The sequence below is a fragment of the Ruditapes philippinarum genome, unplaced genomic scaffold (genome assembly GCF_026571515.1).
Source record: "Ruditapes philippinarum isolate M1 unplaced genomic scaffold, ASM2657151v2 ctg706_1_1_1_1, whole genome shotgun sequence".
In the NCBI taxonomy this organism is placed as follows: domain Eukaryota; kingdom Metazoa; phylum Mollusca; class Bivalvia; order Venerida; family Veneridae; genus Ruditapes; species Ruditapes philippinarum.
Window position 1 is genome coordinate 45,053 of NW_026854344.1, and position 26,102 is coordinate 71,154.

Below are 26,102 nucleotides of genomic sequence, written 5' to 3' on the forward strand. Positions count from 1 at the left end.
TATAGAGACAAAACAATTATTTTATTTTTATTTTATATTGCTCAATATATATTTTTACATATAAGCTCTGTTCATTACGTTACAGCACGATCTTTTGATATTAATTCTATTTTAACAAATGAAACTGCACAGTCTAGTAATTCGCTTGCTGGATTAAAACAACAGACATTGTTGAATGGATATAAAGTTGTCTTTGTTTCGTTGGTTTAAACGGCGATTTTAACACAAAGCTCCATTGTCATGTTTAACAAGAGGATAATTACTACTCTCGCCTGACTATAAAGGTTCGAAATGACAGGAACAGAAAATACTAATAACTATAAATAAAAAGCTTCGGTTATGTCAAAATCTAGGTCATCTGTTATCAAAGTTCATATCTAAACATCTGAATTTGGGTATATTTAAAAACGTCAATGTTGAAAGGAAATGGTTGCTATGAAAGTCACTTGGTTTTAAGGAAAGTCAATTGTTGCTTTAGGAAGTAAATATTGCTAAGGAAAGTCAATAATTTCTACGGAAAGTTAATGATTATAAAACAAAGTCAGTGATTGTTATGGAAGTCTCTGATAGCTTTAGACAGTCATCTGTCAAAGCTTTAAGCAGTACACGATTTTCTGCATTCTTAAATTCTGGTTTCAGCTTCTGTTCTCCAGATAAGCAATGAACCATTAAACAAATTGGAAAAGCTTCATGACAGGAACATTTCTAACAAATTTTATTAAATATATTTTTATGGTTTTTAAGGAGATGTCATTTGAATAAATTGTGGATGACGGAAGACGGACAGCCAATGATCCATAAAGTCCACGCTATCAATGCGTGACAAGTGAGCTAAAAGACTTGTTTGCAAGAAATAAATATTTTGCTTCTTTATGTTATATACGAGAGAAACATACTAACAAAATATATCCGAATATCTGTTGATTGATTATTATTTTGATATCAATCAAGCAAGAATTGATGTAATGAATAAATACTACCGAATTGATGTATTTATACATAACACATGAAAGGAACGCGTAACCTATGAGCAGATAAATGAACGCTGGTACATTCGAAAGTGTTTTATATAAATGGATAAACTGCAAAAAAAAAGTCAGCACATTATGCCTCCCAAACGAATGAATTGATCCTTCTACAGAAAATGATTTTTTAGAAAGGGCAAACATGAGTTGAAAAACGTTTAAAATGGTTTAAGAACATATTATATGCTTATCATCTAAAGAGAGTAGAGCTGAATGTGAAAATATCCGACATAAAAATATCAAAATGTAAGCAACGTAGTAATTTGACTTCCATACAAAATACTTAAGCACTCTAACTGTGCTATTTACCAAATAAGCAAGGGAAACAAAAGATGGATCAGGTGATTGGTCAATATATAACTAAAAAAACTATTACATGACATCAATAATAAATATGCTTCTGCGAAATAAAAAAAATAATTTCTTTGGCATAATGGACCTTTCCAATCAATATAATATTTACAACGAAATGTAATGACCATTAATGCTTTTCCTTATATGTTTAGTTATACATCAAGCAGATACGCGATTGATAATAAAATCAAGGCTTGCTTTAAGTATTTTTTGAACTTATTATCTATGCCATATGTATGAATTAGAAAAATCTAAACGACTGTGAAATCTTAGGTTACGCGTTCTTAAATGTGTTAACAAATCAAGTTTATAGCTTAATTTGATTATTGTTTTTAACAAAGTTGAAATTATGGCACATGGTTTCTTTTAAACAATATCATTGTTCTAAACCGGTTCTCCTTCAGCTTCAGCCTCCGCCTCAGCTTCTGCCTCAGCCTCTGCCTCCGCTTCAGCAAGTAATTCAGCTTCTGCTTCAGCCATTTCAGCCATTTCCGCTGCTATGTCCGGGTCCATTGTCGTTACAATATTTGTTGTCATTTCATACGCCGTCGCGTTTGCAGTCGTATTTGCATAATAATCCATAGCAGATGCATTAGCATAATCGTAATAAGCAGTTTCATTTGCCGCCAGATACGCCGTTGAAGTTGCATTCAAAGGTTCATTTACGGCAGTTGAATTAGCATAACTAGGTATTACTGTTGCATTGTTATCGTAAACAAATGCATGCGCAGGGCTTGCTACTGCAGTATAAGCTGGGGCAACATTATTTGCCGCAGTGACATATTCGTGAACTGGAGCTACAGTCGGGTATAAGTTCATTATTCCATTTGGAGAAAGCTGGCTTGCTGAACCCAATGTGGATTGACCATTTAATGTCTGCGGATAAGTTTCTGCAATTTGTGGTGTGTTTATGTTGCTAGAACTCGCAATAGGTAGATTTTGTATCGTTTCAGCCAGGCCTGTTGCATTTATGTAATTAACAGATGGCTTATGTGTCAAATCGTGTGGTGCATGTGTATGCACATGATTTAATTTCAATCTTTGAATTAGCTTGGCAATAACATCGTCTCTTAATAAATAATTCAAAACAGACAAAGTCGTTGTTGGTGCTGGTGTTGTTGTGGTTGTCGTGACAGTAGTAGTTTCAACATGGGGATGGTGATGTAAGAGATTATGAAACTTGAAGAAATCCATTTCAGTTGCATTCACGCCAACCAGTTTTGACAGCAGTCTAGCCAAAATGTTTGCTTTTGGAGGAGCTATATTAACGTTAGCATTAGGTAAAACCTCCTTTTGTTTGTAATTGTTTAACGGTGGTTTTGGTTCAACTAAACTGACAATGTCAATTTTATTTGAATCAGCAGATGGCAAGCTAGATTGTAAGTAATATTCTTGATAAGCTTTACCTGGGTTACTTGTAATGTTGATTGTTTTTGACGCCGTGGCTGTTGTTTCTGCAACTCGACTTGTAACTGTCTCAATATTTGCTGTTTCTTTAGGAATGTATTGGGTAGCTGGCTGGACACTTGTCGGAGGCTCAGTCGCAGTATAGTTGTTCACATTTATTATTTGTTGAGTGTTGCTATATTGTCCAGACTGGTTTGGAATTTCAGGTGAAATTATATTTTGAAGTGAATTTACATCAACGTATTCGGCAGCACCTTGTGTAGCAACCTTTTCTGTCACCGTTGACCAGTCTCCAACCAGTTTAGATGTGATTTTATTAGGAGCAGCTGGTACTGTTGTTAAATATCCCGGTGTTGCTGTTGCTGGATAAGTTGGTTGAGAAGTAGTTTCTGGCATTGTTATCGGATACTGGTGCGTAATGGATGTGTTGTCCTTTTTTATTTGCACAGTCTGTGCTGTCTGGTTGTTTTCATTTTGACTAACTTTCTTATTCACATTTTGTGTTGTTTGACTATTGACATTATTAACTTCCGACTTTGTTACATATTGAAATGTTTCACTGATACCGGTATTGGCTCCTAAGCTATCAATAGGCTTAGCTGTTTCACTATTGATATAAGCTCCTGAAGTAGGCAGGTACTTTTCTGTTTGAGTATAAGCATTCTGTGCCTGAGAGTTATTTCCGTTATTGTTTGTTTCATTGGTATAAGGAACTGTGATGTTCACAAGCAGCGTTTTCTGAACACTTTCATACTGAATTTCTGACTTATTCATAAGCGGAGACATGTTTGTGTTTTCGTACATAACTGTTTGTTTAGTCTGAGAACTAGGTGTCTGAGTATTTTGATACTGGCTCGGTGTAACGGTTTCCTGATAGGAAGTTTTCTGATTTCCTATCGTATAAGCAGGTGCAGGAGTAACAGGGTTGGAAGTCGTCCCTTTGTCAGCGGGAACCATAGGGTATCCTTCAAAATACATATTAAAATATGATAGTATTAACCAATCTGATTTAAACATTTTTCCAATACTTTGTATAAATATATATGAGAAAAATTTAATATAAGCTTTCCCATAAATGCAAGCTTTATATCAAACATTGATGTTTTTACTTTTGAAAATGTTTACAGAATAAATGCTTTGCATCAATGAAACTATAGAATGAATATTATTTATTTGCCATAGATAAAACAAAATAAAATTACAAATTATTAACTATGTCATTATGATAATATTACATGAGTTAATTAAATCTAAGCGAAAATGATACAATAAACTAACACAGTAGAAATTATTCCCTCTTTTCGTTTTAAGAAAACAAAAAGCATGTGAATAATATCGTAAGCATACCAGCAAAATACCAACAAACGGAAACGACACGATATGGTCCGATCCTATATATGGGCTATGATTGTACAAAAAAGACCTTACAACATAAAGCCATAATAAAATAAAACAAGAAACACACGTGTCTACAGTAGTACTTTTGTCAAATGTTATTATTTTTTAATGGGCAGTGTGTTTATTTGAGTTGTTGAAGTCTGCTACCTTAATCACTCGGCCAACACGGAGGCCCAAGAAATCAATGTTTAGATATGTTTGTTCATCACAGAACATTTTAACGCCTGGCTTTGACAAAGTATTAATGTCTAGCGTTTAATTTTGCGACTAATTTCTGTGTGATAAAAACCTAAGCATATTTGACAACATTATATTTACTTTATTGATTATTTTTTTATTAGATTTGTTATGGCATATGTGTGTTTTCGATATTCATATTTTTATTTCAAATTCAACTTAATCCTGTCTAACTAATTATGTTGGCTGGTTTTGTGTCCGTTTCATTGTCTGGTCTTTAGGTACTTAAAAGTAACATGAATGAATTCAGAAGTAAAGTGTCTTATACCTTGAGAAAGCATCACTGCCTTTGTGAGTTCACTAATATCTGGCATAGTTCCGTAAGTGTTGTTGCCGAATGTCTTTGTTAGCACACCTTTAATTACATCTTCAACGACTAATCGTATTGCCGCCGGGTTATGTCCTAAATACATATTGATATAATAGACATTCACAATTAAATTAAGCTGTTAGAATGTAAAATTCTGTATAACGTTTGTATCATACGTTTAAAAGAATGAAACCTTATAATCATTTCCTCGGATTTAAAAAGTGTGCATACAATACTACCAATCATAAACGTACTTTTTTCAGTGGGGAAACATCTTAAATGTGCATTAATTTCCTAATCCATACACATGCACAAAGCATGTTTTTGCAGGCAATACTGTATCCCACTCTTCGTTTACACCAAATAAAGAACAGGCTTTGAGGCATTTGTCGTTCACATAAATAGATAATGACAAAACATTGACCGGAACAATAAACCAACTAATTTTTGTAATACTCAATGCCCAATATAGACACTTAATCCAAGGTTCATTTTCGTTATTTACATCTCGTTGCAAATAAAATAAATGTAAAATTTGGTAATTTGGGATCGTTTATTTTAGGGGCAATGAATATTATGCATTGATATTGACAACACCATGGACCGTAAATAATGAGTTACTGATCCGAAATAAAGTTAAATCTCACGTGCACATTCAAATTTGTAAACGGTTCGAAGATATTTTCCGTTGACCTAGGAAGTAACACATAATGAAATATTTCGATACTTTCTTTCTTAGTTGAGGCACAACAATTATAATTGTTGCGAGAATAACTACTTTTATACACTGACAATGGTGTATTGTTGAAAATCTTACCATCTTCAGGACAAGCACAGGAACATTCAGCCCTATTGGATGATTTTATTCGTGAAAATAACCATTCAGTAAACTGAGAACTCTGAGATTGTAAACACCTTTCGAGAATTTCTATTTGTTAGAAAGAAGATAAATTTTAATTTGAAATGCGCCGCCGCGATGTTTGTTCCATGGGTGCTTTGAAACATCAAGCCATACGTTTATTGTTTGATGGTAGCCGATGTAATGCGCAATCTACATTGTATAAAAATTTGATGAGCCCGGTATGTCAGGGTCCCAATGATGCAAAACAGTATTATTTCTTATGTCAATAACTGTACAATTGTGTTTATGTTATGTTAAAGTATTGTATTGTTTTATCCCAACAAACCCTTAGAGACTTTTAGTGATTGCTTGGCAGATTCATTACGCCACGTAACTGCAACATGAAGATGAAAACTATCCCAGGTACCAATGATATATCTGAGTAAAATGCATGATGTATGTTCAAATCAAGAAAAAAACAGACTGTACGAAAGATTCATCAAAACCTGAAGACTAGAGAATAATTGAAAAACAAACACAATATCTTAAATACAAAATACAGTATAGAACGATCATGAACGGTCATGATTTGGTATGTTTATTTTCAGTTGGCTCTCTTGATTTTAATTTGCACATTATTTTACAATCAAGATTTACGTTTTTGAAATCCTCATTGCGAGGAATATATTTCAAACATTGAAATAAGGTTATAAATAAATCACTTTTTCCTGATATTGAAGCAGTATCATACATTTACCAGAGGTGAAAGGATATGATCATATTAGTATGAGCATTTTAATTTTATATCGTTTAGCAGCAACTTGTACACCAGAAAGCAATGCAATGCAAACTAAGCAGCTATATAATGTATACAAGATTGTTAATATACTTCATATTAAGTTATTTAACAAATATTATAAAATTGACTATAATAATATTATATTTATATGACAACACAATTCAATAAATATCAACTTATGCAAATTTAAAAAACACTATAATAAACCAACAGTTTTAAAAACAGATTTATACGAAAGACGGATGTCAAAGTAAATATATAATTCATGTACTTACGAATTGTTGAAGGTACATTAGGTGTCAGTCTTCCAGGTGTTGAATGACTTACACTATCTGGTGACATTCCCATTGCTGTTCTACTGTCAACGCCGAATGGAGCGACATCATTTGAACGTACACCGTTAGTAACACTAAATCGTTGAACATCATTTCCTACGAATCCTCCGGTGTTTGAACTGGCCATTGTTCCATCATTTAATGATGCAAAATTTGTTGTCTGAATAGGGTCATTAGTTAATCCTCCAGAGGTTGAAGGAAACTGAGCTGTATCCAACCTTCCTTCACTGCTTGTTCCCACAAAACTCGTTCCGAATGAGTCAAAATTGTTGCTGGCTAATGGAATTTGGCTGTTTGGAGTCCCGAAAGCAGTATTTGTATTTGTTTCAGTCATAGATGCCTTTGACAGTCCTGTAGGGGAACCAAGTCCCCAGTCGACATTAGCAGACTGACCAGCTTCTGTCAATGAGTTTGTCAATGTGTTTGCAATGTTATTATTATGCATACTATTATGCTGCATTTGGAAGTTTGTAGGTTCATTATTAAATCCAATATTTGAAACTATTGGTCCGTTTATACCGGGTCCGAGTTCAGCATTTGTAATGATGCCAGTGCTTGTGGATGCGGAAGCCATTTCATTGAAAGCATTGAGATTAGAACTTGCTGGAAATGAAGATAATGACGAAGATGGTGAGTTAAAATTTGATTCTAACGAGCCAGATAAAACGTCGTTGTTCACGTTCACAACTGTCTGGATACTATTGGTTTCCCCTGTACCAGTGGATATCCCATTCATATTTCCATCTAATGTTGAAGTTGCATCACGAAAACCAAGGTTGGTATCAAAAATATCTGAAAGTAACGGGATAAAATTGTCATCATTACTAATTATCTAACTTTTTATGATTATATTTGTTTGTCTTGTTTTATATTCCGATTTAACATCGTTTTAGTCGTATCTCTGTGATTGAGATTTGTTTCCATTTTTCCTGGATAACAAACCAGTAATTCCTCCGCAAGTGAACGACTACTAATCCCAGATGACCTCTAAATCAGCGGTGAAAGACAAAAACTGACAATTAAACTAAATATCCGGGAGGAATTTTGCATCGCCCGAGGATCAAACCAGCGATCTCAGAATTAAATTATGAGACACACTCTTAAAAACTTAGCAAAACTATATATGTTATATGACAATAAAATTGTATTAATTTTAACTAGAGCAGTCGAATATCATATTATCTCAATAAGACAGGATATTATGCGGGTCCATTATCATTACATTTGATATTAGTTTGAAAAAAATAGTTTAAGGGGTATAGAAAGTTAAGAGTGGACGCGAACTTGTTTATTGACGTTCAAGAATGACCTTGTACATGAACATTGCTTTGTTGATGTTAACATTTAAAACAAATTTAAAGATAATCCTTCTAGGGATACAGGATTAACAGATCGGACGCGAAATTTTATGAAAGTTAACCTTCAACAATGACCTTGAGTTTTACACATCGCCTTGCTGAAGTAAATATTTGAGCCCAGTTTAGAGAAAATCATTCGAGGAGTATAGGATTTATAGAGCGGACATGAAATTATCTGTTATTTGACCTCCAAGTATTTCCTCGATCTCTAGTCAGAAATTCGGCAACATGGGTTCCGCATATTCCCCTGTAAAGGTGAATAATGATCAAAGTCTGAAGAAAGAGTTTCAGAGGTGATAAGATTTATACAACGGACACAAAATTGTATTGCATTTGACCTTCAAAAGTGACATTGACCTTGAACAGGCACTGACGCAGCATTGGGTCTGAATATCTTCTAGTTGGGGTGAAGAATGGGCTAAGTTTATAGAAAAGGAGTATAGAATTTATAGTACGGACACGATTGAGACGGACGAACCGACAAACCAGCGGACGGGACAAAGTAATTCCATTATAGCCCCTCCACAAACTGTTGTGGGTATAAAACAATTATACTTACTCGCTCTACCCATATTCTGATTGTTTCCAATTTGAGATGGTGGTGCAATATCAAAAGCCCCTGCTGCAGTAAACTCTGATGGTGCACCCAATACATCTAAAATAATGACGGTATTATCATTATAAATATATTTCTTAAGATGGAGTCATTCACAATCCTCCTTTTGTAAATTGAAAAGAGTGTCGGGTTGATTAGTAATTTTAAAAATATACACAAGGTACCCTTGAACACAGAAATTATCAAATATCAAATATTTTGAATTTTGTGAACACATGTCTTAAAAGAGAAATGTTAAATTACCCGATCTTGAAAATGGAACTACGCTATCAACTTGTATGCTGGATGAACCAATATTTCCCGCCATGCTTCCAGATAACGATTGGGCCTGATTCAAAACCTGTACAAAAATTATGGTATATCTAAATATGACAATTTTTACTAGTTTTATCAGTCCAAATTATTATCATGTGTTACACATTGTTTGATGATACAGGTTAATGTAACAATAATTGTTATAACCTAGGTTATTTACTATTTTTTATATGTTGTCACAAAATTACGTTTTCGCCTGTATCTTTTAAGTGTTCTAGAGATGTTGTTAATAGCATTCTTCTACCTAGCTAGCTATTTTTTGTTTCAATGAATCTTTCTAGATTTCTAGAGTATATATATTAGTCTTTAATACAACGTTTCTTGATGCGCATAAGCGATATTGATGTATCATATAACTTTATGTCTATTAAATTAGTGTTATTTTTTAAATTTTGGTACACCATCAACTTGTTCAGAAGGATTTGTATGAACTTTTACATATCAATTCTAAGTCTCCAACCATCATAACTCCTATATTGAAAAAAAAAGTTGTAGGGAAATTCAAGAAATTCAAACAAATCTACCTGAAACGTTGGTCCTTCGTTGAGTGGAGCAAATCCTGCACCTGTAGATGTAACAAAGTCTGTCTGTGGTATCTGTTGGTTCATAGACTGAATGCCAGTTTGGAACTCAAGTCCTGACTGAATATTCATATCACGTACTGGATTACTTGCTGTAGGTAGCACTCCAGCATTAGGCTGCGAGAACGGAACATTGGGGAACGTTGCAGCCGTTGGTGCCATAGTAAAGATTTCTTAAAAGGAAATGATTGAAATTTGTTAGCAATTTTAGAACTATGACATTTGAATTTATTTCAGTATTTTTCTGCTAAACGTTCGTTCGGAAGGTCATGGATAATTGCTTTTATCAAACGATACTGGTGTTCAGAACTACACTAAACTAAAACTATCCTGATATGGCAACCGTTTAAAAGTGTTTGGAGATAAAAAAAAAATCAGGATATATACTTAGCCATTGGGTTTACCTATTTGAATGCTACTTATCCTGACAAAAAATCCAAAATGAGATAAATAATATATTTACCTGCCGGCTGTGTTAAAGGCCTGACATCAACAATCGCTGGTTGTTGCTCAGTAATGACTGTAGGGGATGGAGGAATGACAGGAACAACCTTTACACCCGGCTGTGCAATAATGGTATCTGTTCCCGCAGCAACAACGGGGACTGCTGGTATTCCAGTTTCCTCAATAAGCGTCACTGCTCCAGGCAGACGTTCGTCACTCCTTTGCATATCTATTAAATAGAAAGCTCCTTATTTAGTCCATATTACTGATAAACCCGTTATAGTGATTCTACATATTCATTTTATTAGACATAACAATCAGAAAACGAAGGCAAAATAAAATATTATTTAAACTTACTGTTTGATGATGATGAAGATGAAGATGCTGATTTAGCAGAAGAAGCTGACGCAGATCTGTCATTTTGATGAACACCTGGTCTTTCATTTATGAAAGACGAATTGTTATTTGAAGAGGATGCAGAGCTGGACGAAAACGAAGTCGAACCAGACTTACTGACAGAGCTAGATGCTGAAACAGGTTGTATGTCATTGGTTGGAACAGCTGTATTGACACCTGATGGTTCGTTTGCTAGAAAAAAATATATTTTTGATGTTAATGTTTCTTGAAGCAACTAAAAAGCAGACAGAACACTTCAAGAATATATTGTTCTCGTTACAATTTCCACAACAAAATGGAATGAACTAGATATTTGATTTTTATTTTCATTTCAGTTGACCGATGACTTATTTTTTCTATTTTTTATTTTTTTTTTCTATTTTTTTTAAGTAACAACTTACTTGCTACGCATTCACACATTTACATGATTGTATAATTACAAACTACAAGAAAGGAACACTAAAATGAATACATCTATTAAGAAGAAAGGTTAAATTGTCTTCCTACCGATATTTCCCCGTCCTCTCGCAGCATTTATGCGTCTACGTATTGTTGCAATTAGTTCTTCCCTGGTCCTTGGCCTTGTACTTATATTAGTAGCATTTCTGGACTGTGACGATGATGATGATGATGCAGACGACGAGGAAGAAGACGAAGAAGATGACGATGAACTAGCTCTTCCTCTTATTCCATTTGAAGTTCCTACTCTTGAGGAACCTCGAGATTGTATGGCCTGTCGTATTTGTTGTAATACTTCAGGAGTTAAACCGGCCGCTTAACAAAAAACAGAAAATGATACCTATTATATTTTGAATATGCTTTCTGAAAAAGTTTATAGATATACAATGTATACCTAAAATTAAAACCATAGTAAATAAAAGTTTGAAAATATGACAAATAAGGGTCTTAAGAATGACTTTTTGATGGATGGCAGATATTACTGCTTATCATTGAAGCATTATTTAGAATAATATATTGTCTTTCTTGTTTAGATTTCAATATACATACCACTAGCACTTCTCGAAGGAGGACGAACAAGCATCACGTTCGCTTGTCTTCTTGCTTCTCCATTAGTTGCTGCCCCTATTGTGTAGAAATCATAAATATATATAATAGTGTACACGTGCATTTTTACACCAATCTTGATACATCATAATTTCCTATACCGTCTTATTCTATATGAAAACCATGTACACATGTAGAGGCGCAAATTTCAAAAATATTAACTTCCAAAACTACACACACAGGTATGTTTTAAAATATCATTAAATTCAGTAAATATATTTAATTATATCCAAGTAAATATATTTAATTACATGTATATCTAAATTGATTTTATTCAAACATGTTACCATTCTGTGTTCCTGGATTGACTCTTCTAACAGCATCAACCACAGATCGAGGATTGAATGGAACTGAACGTAATGAGCTTCTAGCTGCCGAAGGCAAACCCTCAACTAAAATGTATAACAATCTTTTTAAAATGTGTTGCTGTTAAATACATGTAAGTATCATTTTGCATATGCAAATCTGCACGGTGTATTTATACTCGTAATAAACAGTAAAAATAAACTTAACAGTTAAAAATGATTTGTGAAGAAATCTCAATATTTGTAAAAAAAAAAATATTAATTAGCCAACATTTATGGGGTAAAAGTGGAAAAAAGTGTATGTATAACGTACTTATTTAGCTGTATGAATTGTAATTGTGGAGACTTTAATTTCTACTAAATGGGTTTATTTTCAATCTTTGCAATCATGAAATATGTAAACGGTCAGAGTTTGAAAATAAATGAGTAACATTCGTTTAAAAGTTGTTCTCCACACATAGCAAAACAAGTAATCTTTTAATTTTTTACCAATACGGTATAGGTCATATGACGACTGTCCAGCTTTACTGGTAGAGAAAGACACGTTTGCACAAATGGGCACCTGAGTAAAACCACCGGCGTTCCCCAAGCCGAAGACTGATTCATAAAGTTATTGTTCAGGACAAAATTTACAAACTGGGAGATTATGAAAATAATGGCTTCGCATGTATAATTCTTGATAAATGCGCTCCTTGTAGTTGCCATCTATTCATATTTCAATTTTCAAGTCCATCTTTTACGAGGTTTGCTTTGGACAAAGATTGGTTTTGAAAATTTAAAAGGGAGGTCATTTAAAAAAGAGGAAAATACTTTGTTTTTCTTTTGCCTGTGCATTTCTCAATGTTTCTGATTATTTCAAGTTTTAAGTTTCAAGTCGCTTGAATATTCATAAGCTTGCGCTGCAGAAAAAAACTAAAGGTACCTAAAAAGGACTAATTAGAATAACGGTTCTAAATCCGTGCATATCTCCTAGTTGTCATATATTTATATTTTTAGGTTTCGAGTCAATCTCATGTACAGTTTACAGTTTTGAAGTTATGCTCAATACATAAAAGATAAAACTAAAAACGGGAAAACAATAACGGGAGATGATTCAAAGATGGACCCGGAAAGAGTTATTGGTCACTGCACTTTTCCTAGATGTTATCCGCTTAACCAGTTGCATAGCAATATACTGATGCTTTGTACAAAAATTAAAGGGAGCTTTTTTATGAATCTGGATTACATAAAGTTATAGTTCTTTATAATTGCACATATCATTGTTGCCAACTATTTATGTTTCAAGTTTCAAGTCCATATCTTAGACAGTGTTTAGCTTAAGGTCTTCAATGTACCCATTTTTATTATGTGACAGGAATGCGGCATCAGACCAAAGAAAGAACTGTTTAAACAGCAGTTTATAAAGTTTTGGAAGCCAGAAATAGACAGTGTTATAAATGATTGGAACAAAACTTTGGGAGAGAGCGAATTACGGAGATAATACCTTATTTCTGATCGCTTTTCCGGGTGGGGGATATTGCTTACATAAAAACTGTTTCATTTTACCCTATCACGCAGTATGTAAATTTAAACATTTTTCGGCAAAGTATAGCAAATTACAAAATGTTTATGCCAGCATATTACCTCCTATTTCCCGCAACCTAGAAAGAGGCGCTGCCGCAATGCGCCGACCTTGTCCAAGAAAACGCTGCGCACCTGTTGGAGAAATAATCTAGCATTAGCGATATCTAAAATTACATTTTAACATGTATATGATAATATGCAAGCATTAGTATTAAACATCACGCGTGCATTTAGATACAATGCAAGTTTGTAAACATGATACATTTGTCTTCATTCTGTCTATATTTCGTGTTTGTTTGTTTGTTTGTTTGTTTGTTTGTTGTTTTGTTGATGTTGTTGTTTTCGCAGCAGCAATGTTAATATTGTATGACGCACACACGAGGAAAGTACTTCCATCAACACTTATTCGCCATAATCTAGATAAAAGATTAACATAATTTTGTTATCTGACGAGTTTGATTTTTAAAACAAACGATTTATCTTTTTCATACAGCAAAACTGTATAAAATGCATGACTCTTGTTTTTGTGTCATAATAGCTGGGTATTTTTACCTGGTATTAGTTGTAGCCGTGGTCGAGCACCTTTTTCTCCCGGAATTATAAAACCTAAAATATGATAATAGTAAAGTATATTAAAAAGTTGACCATTTTTGCAAAGGAACAAATAAATTGCTATTTCCATCATTCAAACTGAATATCAAACCTATGTTGTTTCTTATGGGTTTTTTTGTGTTTTTTTTTTTTCAAATGATAAATGCTCTTTAGCTCAGTTATAATAATATAAAAAAGAAAAAAAGAAATAAGCTTACTTCATTTCATATTGTGCGAGAATGCTTTATATGTGCTTGAAGTATCAACATTGAATCGTCATTTATGTAAATATAAGACAACGGTGGTGGCCTTTGGTCGCTAACCTTAGAATCATTGTCAAAGAATGTCATACAATTTCTTCAGTACAGTAGAATATAGCTTATTGTTGACAAAAATTGCACACATGCACAATTATGATGTTCGTCTAACTGACTGGAATTGTGTATAAAGATGTCTTTCTCTAACAAAAGCTTTACATAAAATGTAATTTTCATAAATTTACTTGTAAATTGAAACTTAAGAAGTATAGTCACATTAAAAGAGAGAGAGAATCGTGCAAAATAAACTTACCAAGTAATCTTGGGGGACCTAAAAGATGAAAATGTCAAAACACATAAAATATAACTGCGCAATATTATATGAACTATATACATGTATAAGTATTATTCAAGTATTTACCTTTTTCTTACTGTGTCGAGTTTTTACATGAAATTTTAACAAAAAAACTAAACACGTGTATAGGTATGTATCTTTTACATAATTACTGTGACAAAACCAAAAATTACGTTTAAACAAAAACTAATCACGTTCAACGCTTAAAATTTACAATAAAATAATGAAACCATGATAAAATAAATCATAAATTTTAATGGAAAAAATAATAAAAAGACACTAAATATATGCTGTACCTCAAATATCTGCTGCTGAAAATCAGAAGTAATTAATGTAAACTATATCCGGCGCAAAAAGCATACTTACGTGTTTGTGAAGCAGACAAGCAAAATAAAGCCTCTATGAATTGTCGCTATATTTACAGGTTAAAAAAAATATGTGAACAGTTTTTCAGTGCGTATATTATTATGTACTATCTTATTATGTAATAACGTATAGCAAAAGAAATCTAACTTTGCTTTAACGATGAATGTTCCATGTTTAAACTTTATTATGTGTTTAAATGAAGAAAAAAGAGTAAGTTTTCCGCAGAGATATAGGTATCCTGGAAACATTTAAAAGGCGGTGATAGAGTAAAAAATTGCTCTACATAATATTCTCACATGTTCCTCTTAAAAGTTAAAGGTTTATTCATTTGTCTGCATACTTATGAGTTTTTTCAATGCAATTTATTTATTGTATTTTTGTTATGCATTTTTGATGATTTCTGCTAATGCACTAAATACGTAGCCGGAAATCAGAAGCTAAACTCTTTTTAAAGAGTTTATACATGTATTGTATTGTATTGTATTGTATCACATTGCATTGCTTTGTATTGAGTATTGTATTGTATTGTATTGCGTTGAGTTGATTTGCCTTGTGTGGTGTTGCGCTCCATTGTATTGTATTGTGTATTGTATATTTTATCTTATTGTATTGGAATGCATTGCATTGCAGTGTGTTGTATCGTGTATTGTATTGTATCGTATCGTATCGTATCGTATCGTATCGTATCCTATCGTATTCTAAGTAAAATCATATAAATCCGTCCTACTAGTATATAGTTTAAAAAAGATATGTAAGTATGTGAAGAATACTTAAACAACCCAGGGAAAGCGTTTACTTTCTTACTTGTGTATATTCGTTGAAATTGATTATGTGGAAAAAACCACCTCTAATAGCCTTTAACATTAACTGGTTAAAAAAAGCACGTAAGAATGACATGTATGTGAATGTATGTGAATGTTACACCTAACAAGTGCGTGCAGTGTTTTGATTCAAACAACCGCTAATCAGATTTTCATTACGTCAATAAACTTGTCATATTCATACAATGGACTGTCAACTTTGACGTAGGCCGTCTGATTCATGTATTTTAACGAATATTATAATGCCCCCGGGCCGCTAATTACTGATTAATATAAATATAACTTATCATCGCAACATGTATAAATATGTTTCTAGTGTTATTTGGTGGTAGGAAACTGTTTCACTTAGCCTAAATATTTATTGATAAATAAGGTACGCAAATATCGAATATGGAATAAACAACTTACAACGATTAACTTTCTTTTGCATCAATATAAACGCGAATTATTTTGTATGAGACATTTTAAGTTCTGTATTAATTGAATCATTTTGGTGTTGTTTTTTTCTTTATATACATGCATATTGATTTTATTACACTATTTTATTTAAAAAAAACTATGTAGAAAACCGCTAGATGCAAAACAATGCGTATAAAATGGCAACGTAATCTGAATAACATGTTTAAGTATATATACATGTAAGCTCTTTGATAGAAGCTCTTAAAAGCATCACAGTGTCACGTGACTGTGTCACGTGACTGTGTACAGTGCTCGAACACGTACACATAAAGCAGATATATAAAACAAGTGCATATAAATGTAAAGTGCCTGAAAAATAACACGTGACAGGGTTTGTTGGGATCCTAACTGAATCTTGAAATATGCGTATATTGATTTATCTTCAATATCAAATTGAAATTCCACGAGGACGTTTTACAATCAATTCCTTCCCAAACTAAATATAGGTTTTTCAGTTGAAAATAATTAATTTCATAATTGTTGGCAAAAGTAGATGAAATATTTTTCACCAGTAATTGTACATACCCGTCTCGTTGATATCTGTAAAATGAATAATATTAAAACGATATTAGACAGTAACAAATTAAAATTTACAGCGTTTAGTTATACGTATATATTTTATATGAATATTTATCATCGGGTGTTTCTATAACCCTAAATTCATAATTTCTTAAATGAATACATCCCAAAGTCACTTGAAATGGAAAACAATTGATTTTTTTAAATATTAAAATGAATTTTATCAGTTGATCTATCTGCAAAATTTATTCAAGATAAAATTTTGAATTATTAGAAAAATATTCTGTATCAAACATGCAATTTGTGTAAAAATGCTTATGGCCATCCGTAGACATGCTGCGGACTTGTGGCCTAGCATGAATGTCATGTGATTCGGAAATAGATTATACTGCTTATCAATTAAATACAAATGGTAGAAACATTTTAAATACACGATAATAATGATAAAGAAACTTAAGAAATTTCGTTATAAGCATTATATTTATCGATTTGCAATGTATAAAAATAAATATAAAATAAATGAGTATATTAAATAATAATAGAGATAAAAAAAAACAGCACAGAGCTCGGGCTAAGTGGTTTTAAAAATGCGGTTTTTTTTTTCAATAAGGAGAGACAAAAAAATTACCACGACAGACAATCTGCATTGTTTTGAGAGACTAAAAATGCAAATACCTCAATCTTTTTTTCTATTTTTATTTGAAGAAAAGCGTCTTAACGCATTGATAACATTCGTATCTTATAAGGCCTGTGTGCAAAATTGTCATATCTTTACTATGATTACATATAGTAATTCCAATTTTCGTAATAGTATTTTAGTATATTTAATATGCATGAAGTACGTATTTTCGGGAAATAGCTAAATAGTGAGAGTGAATATGATACCTTATATATATTTAATAATTGTTTCCTTCTTTATACGGTTTTTTATTATTTGAAGTAATTGCATTGCAAATATACTACATACATACCACGACTTATTTATCGAGATTGATCGGACATTGACAAACACTTTGTAATGTATTTGCTGGAAGCTAGTGTATTTGGATGATTGTCTCTTTGGATTATAAGTCAGACCAATATTGGTAAGGTCATACGCATGACAGACTTCCCAGCTTTACTGATAGAGGAAAACCTTATTTGTCCGTTGGTGAATTAATTAAGACACAGGCGGCACCTAAGTAGAGCCACCGACTCCCCGTAAGCTAGCTGACTATAGCTTTTTTCACATGAAATAAACCAAAGTCCCCTGTGCGATTCGAACCCACAGCGGTGAGTGACAAGTGATTTGAAGGATACCTAAACCACTCGGCCACGGTATCTAAATAATAATATAAACTACTACTAGTGATGTACAACTTGTGAGTGATTTCATGCTGATGTTGACCGCTACAAACAATTTGTGACAACCATGGTTGTAAATGTTTACAAACCAAATAACAGGATTGAGAGCGATTTTTTTTCAAGCGTAGTTCATTTTATATCTGTAAATTATTTATTCATTATAAAAAAATAGAAAGAAAAAAAGTAAAGTGGAGTATACTCACGATTCGACGAAACCGAAACTGAAAAGACAAAAAAAAATAGTACATTAATGAATCTCATAAAACATATAGTGATAAATGGGGGAAAAAAAGACTTTTATGCGAAATGGGAGAAGGGGCGTAAATGGTTAACATACAAAACTAACAAAAAAGTATTACAATAATGTGTTTTTCACGTTGTAATGTAAAATACATCATGTTCCGAGGTTAAAACATAGTTTTGAAAATTAATATTACTAATCATCACACAATGATTAATTGTTACTAAGATTTAACAGTCATGCTTATGTTTGCTTAATTTCTCAACAACAAAAAACCGTAAATACAGAAATGTTCACATAGGTTATTTTTCAAAATTAACTATTCTTAACAAATGGTTAATCATTTATGTTACATCAAATTTTTTACTAAGTTGTTGAATAATGATAAAATGTATTCTTTCGTTATTGCCTTTTTGCCCAACGCAGAAAGCGCATGCGCGAAATGCTACTTCCGTTTCTATGAAAATATCGTATTGTAAAAAGGTCTATAAGTTTCTGATTTGATACTTTTTCTTGAAAATAAAATAACAAGATTTAGGGAGTATTCATAAGAACTCTACTTTTATGTATATTTATGTTTAGAACACGAATAGTATTAAAATAAATTTCAAAAGCATGGATGTGTCCCCAAACTATATCATTAATTAACTTTTTTTCAAAATCGGAAATGCTGTGTGTCATATACGGTACTGCTATTGGTTGGATTTTAAATTAAACAATATCAATTTCCCTTCATAATTGAATCAGTACGTTCGAAGATCAAAAAGATCATGTGACAAGCTTGTCAATCTGTGACATTTAAAAAAGGCATTTCAATATTATAATTTATGTTTTCATCGTGACATAACGGTTTACTTTCCATATCTGCATGTATTGACCTGATCTATAATTCAATCATGTTCTTGCTTGGATAAATCATTTAATTGTTTCAAGGAAGCAGACGACAATAAAAGATAACAATGAATCGTTTGTAGTAACAATAAACGGTTGTGCTGTCAATACTCTTCATACGTATAAGGTGTGGCTGCCATTTTTTCGTATGTGCCATTTTCTGTTTACGTATGTATAAGGTGTAGCTCATATCTATACGGAATGACTTTTTGTGTTCTTCGTGGGGCAGAAAACACGAGTGTGTTATACAGTAGAATGAGAAGGTTCCATTCTTTATTCGATTAAAATAAGGATTTTTTTAAAAGTAAAAAGTTTTTTTTATTGTTTTTTATTATTTTTGTACCATGCAGATAATAAAATGTCACGTGGTTAGTCGGATGGTTTCGTTTTAGTATAAGGTGGTTCGTATGAAGTTGGGCTACTATTTGTTAAAGTATTCATCAGGTGTGGCTGCCACTTTTTCGTATAAAATGGGGCTCAACTCCATTCTTTTTGTTAACAGTACGGCTACGTGAGGTGGTGCTGCCATTTAACAATCGGAACATCTCGGCTATTATCAATAATAACCTCGGACTTAAACTGATTGAAAGTAGTTCTACCACGTGGTTTAAGATGTAAACAAAACAAACAGTGTGATCTTTGATTATGTCTAACAAGTGTATATTTTTGAAATCCAAAAGAAAATGAAGTTTATTTGGTAAAATTATGATTGAAAATATGTCCGATAATCATAATCAATTTTAAAATGCCCATTGATATACAGATTCAAACAAATCTCAATAAATGTCAACAGGTGGACATTTTGCACTTTCGGTTTACTCCCAGCATACATTGCTATTTGTTTACATGTTTAGTTTCTTAGCCTAGGTTAGACCGAAATACCGCATCCGTTCTGTGTATTCTTACTATTGTGTCCGATGTTTGGCGGAAAGGGCCGAGAAGATGCGATTGGCCATTTCCTATAGCATCATTTTAAACTGTCAGTTACTTTATTAGTATACAGTGGAACTGCCATTTCTCTTATCAAGCAGAGGGTCGTAATTAGTTTCAATATAAGATGGGACCACCAATGATAAAATGATTTTTTAAGCTAGCTGCTTATCAGCAACGTGTCAGACCCAAAATATTTCCAAAGGACAAAGGGATAAAGATGTTAAATTTTCTAGCCTTCTTGTCATGCTTCACAGTTGCGCTAGTCATTTTTAAAGTCTCCATCAAATAACTGAGTTTGTGTTCGGCCGGTTTACATTTCGGCTTATGTCCTCTAAGTGTAACTTGAACCAGTGTAGTACACACATACTCTTATTAAGCATTCCATTTCATTTCAATATAGCAAGTTGATACAAGATGTCTGTCAAATATCCGAGTTATCGTTCGTAGCAATGTTTGATATTGAACATCTAATTGTGACCTTGACCCTTTGAGCTTAATACATAGTTCTTGTCTTTAACAAACTGGTTCAACGTTCATAACTTTTGCCAAATTATTATAAAGTACCCTATTCAAATGATTAAGTGATTATCCGTTCAAAGCAAGACATTGACAATTTAAAATTTAGTGTGGCCTTTTATTAAGCATTACATTTGTGTAAGTTAATATTTCAAAATTTCCAGTCAAAAGGAGAGTTATGCACACGGTTTGGACCAATAGCTTGTGATACCCATATTTAAATGTAACCTTAAAATGTAGCCTTGACCTTTATGCCATGATCTGCTTGTTAAGCCGAACAAAATGCCAATGTGAACTTTGACCTCTGACTATGTTCTTTCGTTTCACTGATGTTGACGTCTAATAATTTCTCAATCCATGTCGGAGTTACAGCCGTTACAAGAAAAGTGCTCGAGGTGTGTTCGATGTCCTTATCCAAAGACTGACGGAAATGGTTAAAAAGTTGTGATTGGTCTAGACAATAACTTCATAACAATCGTATCTTCTCGGCTCTTTCCGTCAAACTTTGAACACAATAGAAAGAATACACAGTACGGACGCGATATATTTCGGTTTAAAATACGCTAAAACTGAGTTTAACATGCACAAAAAGTGTTAATTAAATGCTAGGGGTTGTTGACTTAATTTATTCCAATATATCGAGTAAAAAGTTTGGTAAATTTACAGATATAAAGGTTAGCAATACATTAAATATAAAATTAATATTATCATTATGGCTGTAGAAACCGAAAGTACAAATTGTCTAAGTGTTGATATTAATTCGGATTTGGTTAAAATTATTGTACATATGTGGGCATTTTTAAATTAATTATGATTGTCAGGCATATTTAAATCATAATTTTACACACAAAAAAAGACTTTATGTATACATTCGTTATAAGTTAACAAAGATTACATCCTCTGTTTTTGTTTACATCTAAAACAACTTCCAATCCGTATAAAGTTTGAGGTTAGTATGTATAATAGCCGAGGTGTTCCAATCTAACGCGAATACGCACATATAAGTTAAAGTAAGTGGAATTAGGCTCGACAAAAATCAAAAACGCATGGAATAGTCAAATGTGTTATATGTGTACTAAAGATAAAAAAAATCATACTGAGAAAAATATATAAAGCTGTATTATTAGCTGCATGTTTGTGCATTTTTGCTTCCAAAAGCGCGTCAATTAATTTTATTACTTACGACCATTTTAGCGCCAGTTTGACCGACAAACTGGTCCATCTTCGGTATTCGTAACAATCGAATATGTAACATACATAACAAATCAAAAGAAAAAAAAACGTTTTCTTTTCGAAATCAATAAGCTTAATTAAATTAAGGTTTGGTGAAATAATTTTGATAGCCTAGCAATTTAAGTTAAATGAAGTAGTTCATTTCTTTATGATTATATATTATGACAATAAAACATTTTTTATTCCCGATTTCTAACTTTAATTTCGAAACAAAAAAGATGCAACATTGTTTTTCTTTTCTTTTCTTTTTTTCCTGTTAGTGATATTTATCAAATTCGTTGATGCTGAACTATTTGCTGTTGGATTATTATAATAATCAAAGTACTGGAGTACAGATGAGCTGGCTGCCTGTTACTTTATGTTTCACTCATATTTAATGTATTATTAGTATATCTTTATTAAAACCAGACTGCGCTGCTTTCAGGAAATGAAAGGGATTATATCATTTTTTTAAAAATCATAAGTTCTGTGGTTTATTAGAACAGCTGAAATTTGCTAATAGGTCATGGTAAAAAACTTTTTTTTATAATAGTGCGAGTTGATATCAAATTTCAGAGGGATTCAACCCATTTAATAATCGATGTTCACGAATCAATCAATTAAACTGGTAACAGTTAGAGGACAAAAGAAGAACATCAGATAACTAATATCACATCGATAATAGAGTGTTTATATTCAAATACATTCATACTTAATCAATAAAATAAGTATATTTTTGTCATTATGACAAATTATTGTTGTTGCTTTCTTTATAGTTACATGACAATTTGAAAAAAAAAATGATGGATTCTTTCTTGAGTTCGTAATGACTTAACAACACAAAATAATGTGAAATGTGTATGTCAAGAAAAACTTCTTGAATTAAGGATTTTTTATTAAAAATAAAACTTATTATTAAGTTGATCTCATTTGATTAACAACAATAACGTTTAAACAACATTGAGGTAGAAAAAAGTAACATACAGTTAATGATAAAAATGTTTAAACAGAGCGTGTTATTCAGTGAGTGATAGGCAATGAGTGTTATACAAATATGCAGTGATATACAGTGAATGCTTAAAGATGAGTAATGTACAGTAAGTGCTTAAAATGAGTGACATACAGTAATTGTTTAAAACAGGGTGATATACAGTAAGTGCTTAACAGTAAGTTCCTAACAGTGAGTGCTTAAAGAGACTCCACTGAGGTTTAAAAGCCTAAACACATAACATTTGAATTTCTTACATAAATGAGCCGGGGCACTTAAAACATAAATATGTGCAAAATAGTTAATAAATATACTTTGAAATAAATTGAAAATCGTATTTTTATGCTTTTCTTAGCCCGATTTGAGTGAAAAGTGTTTAAACGCTTTTCATTTTGGGTCATTTTTTTACAATTTGAACAATTATTCTGGAAAAACGAAGTGCGGGAATGATCTGAAATTTTGCACAAATATTAGTGGTCTAAACCTACATCAAATGGTACATTTATCTGGAAAAAATATTTTCAGTCCCATCATGTTAAAAAATCTCAGTGGAGTCCCTTTAACCGTGAATGACATACAGTGAGTGATATATTAACAGTATGTGCTATATAGTTAGAAAATACTGTGAGTGATATACTGTATCACAGATTGAGAGCGATATACTGTATATACAGTGTGTAATATTGTACATTATACAGTGAGTGGTCTGTATTCAGAAATACAAACTGTATAAACTATACAATTTGAAATATTGTGCATTATTAGTTTTCATGGCAGTAAGACACATTGATTTAACCAGAGCACAGTTCAGCCACGCATCGTTCCTGGGCAGGCTGTCAAGCAGTTAACCAGTACTATTTGCCTTTGAACTGATTACTTCTGTACATGCAAGAGCAGAGGTACAGTGCAAATGACCGTAGAAAAGATTGCATGATCAATCACAACGAAAGTGATCTGCGCCGTCCGAGAATCGAACCCGGGTCACCCGATTCACAGTCCTACCTATAGAGCTAACCAGGCGGCAGATTGGATGATACATTTTGAATGGTATATATTAAGTGATATACGCAGAATATGATTATTAGCATTACATAACTTTCTTATATTTTCATTGTTGATTTTTAAAATAAAATGACAATTCGTATCAATATTATTAACATTTTGATAGAAAAAAAAATCAAGACAATTTCCAGGGATAATATTTTGATAATTATTACATTTTCAATATAAAATCACGTGACTTTCTTATGAGGTATAAAACTTATAAAGTTTTAAATAATTATAACATGAAATAATAAGATTATACTTACAAATTAGAGATATAAATATCCCAAAGAGAAGACTAACTTGACCAAAACGAGTGCCCATGTTTGGTGTAATATTTCTTGCGAGGATTTCTTGACGTCTGGAAAACTGAAGTTTCGTCTGCTGTATGTATAGAACTCACAATATATTAAAGGAAAAATTCTGTGTCAAGAAATGTTTTACGTACTTGATTTTAAGAAATTAAATCGCGTTTTTTAATTGATTAAACTCCAAGAAAAAAATGAACCTGTTCCGCAGCGCACAAGAAATTGTTTCTTTTGAACGAAGACGAAGTCTGCGGTATATTGACGTCACACAATTGATTTGGTTCCCAAAAAGCGCTGACAAATCATAACATATATCATAACGGGAACCAGATAATTATAAAATGACGGGATCGATCATAAATGTCATTTGACATGAATGTTAAGACAAAGTACACGTCAATTTTATCATAATATAATTGTCACCTGTATTTATCATAATTATAAGATATAAAATTAGGAAAAGTCTAGCTAATGTCTCAGATCAATTCACCTTTGACCCGAGAAAACTATCAAACATTAGAAATTTCGTTTTTGGAAGGCATAAAATGACAATTTTGATATTAATGAATAGGAAAAATAATCATGAGTGCAAATTTTAGCCCCTAGATTTTATTAATCGACATTAATTAAGTTGATACGGCTTCCGGACTAAATTAAGAAATTTAATTCACAAATCTGCATAATTCAAACAAAGCCTGTTTTATTCATTGATTGAAATTAAAATCAATACCAATCATGTCACGTGACTCTAGTCACATCCACACAAGTTTTAATTAGTCTTTAGATTTATAAAAGAAAAAGAAACTATCAAAACTTTTGATTAAATATAAAATATATTCAGAATAACGTTTTTCATATTTACAATTTTGCCAAATTTCTACCCCCGTTAGTAACGAAGTCAAATGCCATTTCATTTTTAACTGGATACGTTTTGCTGCTTCATAAAACACTGTCATAGATACAAATGTAGGCAAAAGAAATAAAAATGTCAACCAAACATTTTCTTTGAAAGGGAATCTCGGTATTGCAAGAATATCTAACATGTTAAAACCTAATCAAATATACAGTTTCATCTGCAGAATTACTTCAAATAACGAGAAAAGTTGGGGCATCGATTTAGCGACAATCAAAACACGTTTTGCTAAAAACCTGACACATTTTGCAATAAAAGGTAACACATATAACGTGATAGGAAAGCTGTAACTATTAAAATTCTAAAACCTAAATTACAATGTAATTGTATTCATAATCTCTAATTAAGACATTTGCATTCTTTTTGTCGGAAACTGCGAATTCAGTTCAAAATAAGAACAATATATCGCTTGTAGGAAAAAATAAAATACCAATGGTAAAAATAAATACATACATTATAGCATTGAGTAACCTAGCTAGGGAATGGTCAAGCGGTACATTGGACACATTATTTTCTTAGCTTTTGATTGGCTATTTTATCTGCATACGTACTTAAGTACAGTAACCTAACTGGTCTGTTTAAGCTAAGGACATTTGTTGTAAGTAATACCACACAGAAACCAACAATTACATATACATGTATAATCTATTTTGCTTGCTCATAAAGCAAAACAATAACCTTTGACCAGAGAAATACATTACGTGTGTACTCATATGTGTACATTACGTTTATCTGGACTCAAAATGTCAAGCATGAGTTCGGACAATGTATCTTTGCTGCATTTTATGTCTTCTTACAGATTAAAACCCGCACGATTATTAATTGGAGCACCAGAATCAAGTACTACAGGTGTATAAATCTCATAAAACCATCATCCGCAAGTCCATGCTAGGGGGACTGTATATAAAACGCGCAACCGCCGTCCATTATTATTATAATGTCGTACAATAATTACGTAAAATCACGAACCAGGAAACTGCAAAAACAATGCAATA

General features: G+C 32.3%; 1 protein-coding gene across 1 annotated transcript; it reads right to left on the reverse strand.

The window, feature by feature from the left end:
* On the reverse strand, positions 1-24,464 carry LOC132739873 (mucin-2-like). Its single transcript, XM_060727688.1, has 17 exons — positions 24,153-24,464; positions 18,265-18,282; positions 16,724-16,738; positions 14,511-14,528; positions 13,902-13,955; positions 13,410-13,481; positions 11,769-11,873; positions 11,425-11,499; positions 10,924-11,190; positions 10,378-10,608; positions 10,040-10,249; positions 9,520-9,749; positions 8,924-9,020; positions 8,624-8,719; positions 6,647-7,498; positions 4,690-4,824; positions 1-3,751 (listed from the first exon to the last, which is right to left on the reverse strand). Exons 1-17 carry the CDS (start codon positions 24,208-24,210, stop codon positions 1,764-1,766), a joined length of 4,521 nt encoding a protein of 1,506 aa, XP_060583671.1. The 5' UTR covers positions 24,211-24,464; the 3' UTR covers positions 1-1,763.
* Between the last annotated feature and the right edge of the window lie 1,638 nt (positions 24,465-26,102).